Below are 6,000 nucleotides of genomic sequence, written 5' to 3' on the forward strand. Positions count from 1 at the left end.
CGATCTACATTTGTGCATTTTAAAGGGGTCATATGATGCTATTTTAAAAGTTCATTATTTTGTTTATTGGGTGTAATAGAATAGGTTAACTTTTTTTTTTTTTTTGTTAAAAAAAACACAGCATTCTTTTACATACTGTATATTATTGCATAGCCTCTATTCCCAGTCTGTCTGAAGCACAGATTGCTCTGATTGGCCAGCTGACCCAGTGCATTGTGATTGGCCAAAATCCTCAATGCCCTTTCCATAACTGGAAACTCCAAGGCTTCTAAAGCAAATGTAAACACACAGTTAATAATGGCATTGGTATAACCGAATCAGTTAGAGCCCGAAATGATCAAGCAGATAGACCAGAACCAATTTCTGCAAGCACGTCTAGAGCAGGGCTGCGTTTCCCGAAACCTTCTTAACGCTACGTCGTTCTTAGGTTACACCTTAAGCTGTACCTTATCGATAATACGTGTTTCCCGAAACGTTAATAGTTAAGTATACCTTCTGTAAGTTATACGTTCGGAAGTTTGGTCTGGACCACTCTTAGCTTTACCTTATCACTGTTAAGTTTTACGAATATAACTCTGAAGTTAATACACCAGACAGTGTTCAGTTAGGCTAATTCAGGTGTTTTTTTTTAGCAAAGAATAAAATTGTCATTACACTGATTGTTGTTAGAATTTTAATTATATTATTATATTAATTATATTATTAATTTAATTAAAGAGCGCTTTTAAAGGCAAGTGAAAGCATAGGCTACTGTCAGTTAAGTCCTAGGCCTATTCGGATGCTAATTGTTTCTCATGGGCTCGTATTTTAAACATTTACAGGGGTAAGTCGCAGATTTTAGTGCCGTCCGAATCCTGTGAGGAAATAACAGGAGGATGCAAGATGCAAGTAAAAGCTTAGTTTATTATTAAATGGTCAGATGTAGACACAGGTCGGGGACAAACACTCAGGTGGAATTGAAGCAGGGACGAGATGGCGATCTGGTGGTGGTGCGGTGAACAGCGTGCTCGAGTGAACAACCAGGAACTGTGGAACATCCAGACGACACGAAGAAACTGACGAAATCCAGACGAAGAACTTTGCAGACGAGGCACAGGAACAGGACACACACCGAGGAACAACCACAACGATCTGACAACAAGAGAGGGAATTTACTGGGCATATAAAGGGAACTGGGATTGATGACAGCTAGAGACACTAATCAACACAACGAGTAACCACACCCACACAATTACATTCACACAGACACATCAGCATGAGACAGCCGATTCATGAACCGTGACAGTACCCCCCTCCCTAGGAACGCCTCCTGGCGTTCCAAGACAACCTTACCTGTCGATTGTAATCATCGATAAGGGAGTGATCCAGGATGTCTCTAGCAGGTACCCAACTTCTCTCCTCCGGACCGTAACCCTCCCAGTCCACCAAGTACTGAAATCCGCGTCCCCTCCGTCTCGAGTCCAGAATGCGATGTACCAAATATGAGGGTTTCCCGTCTACGAGTCGCGGCGGGGGGGGGGGGAACCGGGGCAGGCGGATTAATGTGAGAATAAAACACGGGCTTGACTTTAGACACATGGAAGGCGGGGTGAATTCTCCTGTACGCAGGAGGGAGTTTGAGTCGGACTGTCACCGGACTAATAATTTTGGTGACAGGAAACGGGCCAATGAATTTGGGAGCTAACTTGTTAGACACGGAGCGGAGCAGAATATTCTTGGTAGAAAGCCACACTTCTTGACCATTGAGTGTGTTGACGGTAATCTGGTGCAGGAGAGGAGTGATGGGAATCTGAAGCTTAAGTGCAAGTTGGAAGTCCATGAAATTACCCTCCGCTCCCAAATCCAGTAGTGCGTTGGTGCAGTGCGTCGATGTTCGCCATCTCAGTCTTACCAGGAGGAGGGTCGATGATGGTGATGAGGTCTTCTCGGCGTAGACCCCACCCGATAGTAGCCTCATACTTACTACCGGGCTTTGCTCCTTTACCGGGCAGGAGTGGATGAAGTGACCCGCCTGGCCACAGTATAGGCAGAGTCCTTGGGATCTCCGCCTTTCCCTCTCCTCCCGGGAAAGCCGAGCTCTCCCCACCTGCATGGGCTCGTGGTCGAATGCGGGGCTGACCGCGCTCGCACCACCGGGCTGGTGGTCCTCCGTGCTGGGCTGTGGACGGCTGGGGCGCGTCAATCTGGTCACACGATTCAGTCGAGCGTCCACTCTCAGAGCAAGTTCCACCAGTCCGTTCAGCGTCTCCGGTAAGTCCATCGCGTAAATCTCCCTTAGAACACGGTCAGCCATCCCATGCAGGAACATATCCCACTGCGCCGCCTCGATCCAACGGCACTCTGCGGCCAGGGTGCGGAACCGAGTGGAAAAGTCCGCCACCGAGCCTTCTCCCTGTCGCAGTTCGGCGAGTAATCTGGTGGTGGTGCGGTGAACAGCGTGCTCGAGTGAACAACCAGGAACCGTGGAACATCTAGACGACACGAAGAAACTGACGAAATCCAGACGAAGAACTTTGCAGACGAGGCACAGGAACAGGACACACACCGAGGAACAACCACAACGATCTGACAACATGAGAGGGAATTTACTGGGCATATAAAGGGAACTGGGATTGATGACAGCTAGAGACACTAATCAACACAACGAGTAACCACACCCACATAATTACATTCACACAGACACATCAGCATGAGACAAACGATTCATGAACCGTGACAAATCCATCATATCAGTGTTTTTTCTCACCCAACCCGCGTAAAAATCCCTGGCCAAATTAGTACCTACTGTTTTTTGACAAACAGGTCATGTGGTAATTTAATTGCTGTCTGAATCATCCACATCTCTGAGTTTACAAGAAGAGATTCAAAATTCACTGTTTAAATCCTTTTTGATCACTGCAGAGCACCGTACGTAAGATGTACACTTTTATTACTGAAATGCTGGAAAGTGTTTACAAGAACAATATTTCATCGCAGCTCTACCTCAGCGAACAAAAATGGGAAAGAGAAGAAAGCACGTAAATATTTGAAATGGTTATCATGGCAGCAATATATGATACAATTTTAAAATATGTAGGCTAGGCTATTATAGTTTGGATTTTTTTTTATATTATCCCATAAGTCCTAATAAATGCAATTTCAACTATTTCTGAAGTGCTTCTTTTATAAAGAACAGCACTTTCTCACATAATGCAGTGAAACAGCCCCTGCACGAGAGAATAATGGATTCTCGAGCCATCGATATCAACCAATTCAGCACCATTGCCACGGACAGCACCGGGTAACGTCGCTCGTAAGAAGGTTTATCTTAAGCAGCTTCCTAAGGTATGGTTCGGGAACACGCCTAGTAATGGTATACCTTTAGTTAAGTAATACCTTAAGAGTCTTCGTAGCGCGCTAAGAGACAACGTTATCGGGAAACCCAGCCCAGAATGTTTCACAGTGGTAAGCTTTTATTGTTTATATAATGCAGCATATTAAGCATTACAAAATCCAATGAGTCAACCTGAAAATTAAACAGCTACCTCTATAATCCACACACATGTCCAAGAATTCACTGCACTTACTGACAGAACATTTTATCCTATGAAAGTGGAGGAGGGGAGAATGGACAAAGATAACATTGAAGACTGTATGCTGTATACTCCTTTTCCAGGGCACAGCAGGATTTAATTGAGAAAGAACGAGAAAAAGAGGGGCAGCGGCATCAACAGATCCAAAGGCATGCTGAGGCTGTGAGGCAGCAGGTACGGGAGAGAGAAGTGCAGGCCGTCAGCCAGCGCCGAGAGCTGTTTCGAGAGGGGGAACGACTGGAGGAGGAGGCACGCAATCGCAGAGCCCGACTGGACGAGATTAAAGAAAAGAAGCTAAGGGAACTCAGGTATGTCCTTAAAGTAGACAGCAAAATGCATTTTTTTCTATATATACACTATTCTCTTTGCCACCGACATTGACTCATAAACACTAGTTTATCAATAAATGATTAAAAGTAATTAAATTAAACGTGTGACTTGTCGACTTATGGCTTAAATGAACGACTACTAGTGAACCAGAAAAAATCTTTAGTCAGGGCAGCCCTAAAAATTACATTAGACTGTAATGAAAATATGAGTTATGAATGAGTAATGAAATAAGGAATGATGGACACAGTGGCCTCAAAAAGTGTTTGGACAATCATGGCACAATTAAAAATGTATGAATTTCATTGCATTAACTACAAAATTTCACACCAAGGGCCCTATCTTGCACCCAGCGCAATTGAATTTGTACACCGACACATGTATCATTCCTATTTTGCACCCGCGCACAGTGGACTTTTCCCTCCACAATTTTCCCCCCTCGTCGGTAAATTAGGGAACGAACTTGCGCACCCGGGGGCGGTTCAGTGAAAAGAGGAGGTGTGTTCCGGCACAAACGTTCCCTGGTGCTATTTTGCAGTTTCAGAAAACAATTCCGCCACAGACCAGGAAAACCCTAGTCTAAAGTCAGTGGTGCATTATTCAGATGCTATTTTAAGGGCGCATGCTTGGCTAATAATGTAGCGTGTGCACAACGCACATAGACTTTGCTTCTCTCATCTACACACAGCAGTTGCCATTTTTGCAAACCATACATAATTACAAGGAAAAATAATCCACATGAGGGAAATCATTCTGGTGTCCATGAAGATGTGCCAAAATAGGCATAAATCTAGCTTACATATTTACCAAAATTATTATACGCCTGTTTAACTGAAGCTAATTTGGGTGTGTTTCTCCATCCCCATACAATGTCACTTCTCTGTGTTTTACGGCCCTGATGAGAACGTCGGTCTCCTCGGCTGTGAACCGCTCCTGGCGAATCCACTGTTATAATAGCAATCCGCCATGGAACAAGCGCGCCTGCTCTTAAAGGGAATGTGAGATGACGCTCTGATTAGTTTATGGCACGTTACGCCCAAACCACACCTATGAGTAATGAAGCTACTTCAGACCAACACATTTTAGATTTGCGTCGGGCGCAAGAGTCATTTATCCCGTCGGTATAATAGCAACAGCGCCTTAGAGCCGCCCACAAAGTTACTTGCGTTTCGCGTTTGATACTTGCGTTTCAGATCGTTAAAATAGGGCCCATAGTGGCATTCAGGGTTTTTATTGGGAACAAGTCTAAGGCCCAAAAGACTAAATTCAAATAAATTCAGTGTTTTTTTATGTAAATAAACGTGTAAAAAATATTTGAAACAAAACTTTGTATGAAGCAAGTAATTTCAATTATTTTTACCACTCCAAAAAAAAAGGAAGATAGAGAGAAATCTGCTTGCTATACAAGAATGAAAGGGAAAAGCATTATAAATAGTATGCACATGATGTCAAAGTAAGACATTGTTAGAAATTGCTTTCATTTGTCAGCAAAAGTGCGCCAGATGACACAAAACGCTCCAAGACTTTCGTGAAAACTACAGATTCTACTTCCACATTTTTGTATCACTGCCATCGGATCGGATATAATAATTTACATCAAAACAATAATTTAAAGCAAAACAAGCTTATTATGTGAAAAGTTTTTCTTGAGGATTGTGTTTGCACTGTATTTCTGCCATTTAGGTTTATGATGTAATGCCATGACATTCATTTAAGTGTGGCGTAAGTGTCCAGATCAGTGAATAGAATAGATCAGAATAGATCAGTGGTCCAGATATAGAGGTTGTGGGAAAGAAAAAGAGAGTTCCAATATTCTTACTTCGCAGAGATTATATGTTGGGCTCTATATGTCATGGTCACACACATCTTGCAATGATTTAGACAGACAATCACATATTTCCTCTTCTGACCACAGGGCAGCTGGGCTCTCAGAAAAGTACTGCAAGGAAGTGGAACGCAAAGTTCAAGCTCTTCCATCTTTTTCAAACTGAGGAGCAAGAGAAATGGAGGCTACGTCAAATTAATAAAAGAAGAAAAACATGTGGTTTGTGGCCTCAGCAGAATTAGTGAATAAACATTTTTGTGGAAAAGATTGCATCAT

General features: G+C 43.2%; 1 protein-coding gene across 1 annotated transcript in view; it reads left to right on the forward strand.

Moving 5' to 3' along the window:
• The window catches only part of cfap45 (cilia and flagella associated protein 45), a 29,578-nt gene extending 23,578 nt beyond the window's left edge, over positions 1-6,000 (forward strand). Inside the window, exons 12-13 of the mRNA XM_081372950.1 lie at positions 3,656-3,880; positions 5,815-6,000. Of these exons, the coding sequence (XP_081229076.1) occupies positions 3,656-3,880; positions 5,815-5,890 (301 nt within the window). The 3' untranslated portion in view covers positions 5,891-6,000. The remainder of the gene's footprint in view (positions 1-3,655; positions 3,881-5,814) is intronic.

This window comes from Scardinius erythrophthalmus, assembly GCF_964197995.2.
Source record: "Scardinius erythrophthalmus genome assembly, chromosome: 8".
NCBI lineage: Eukaryota > Metazoa > Chordata > Actinopteri > Cypriniformes > Leuciscidae > Scardinius > Scardinius erythrophthalmus.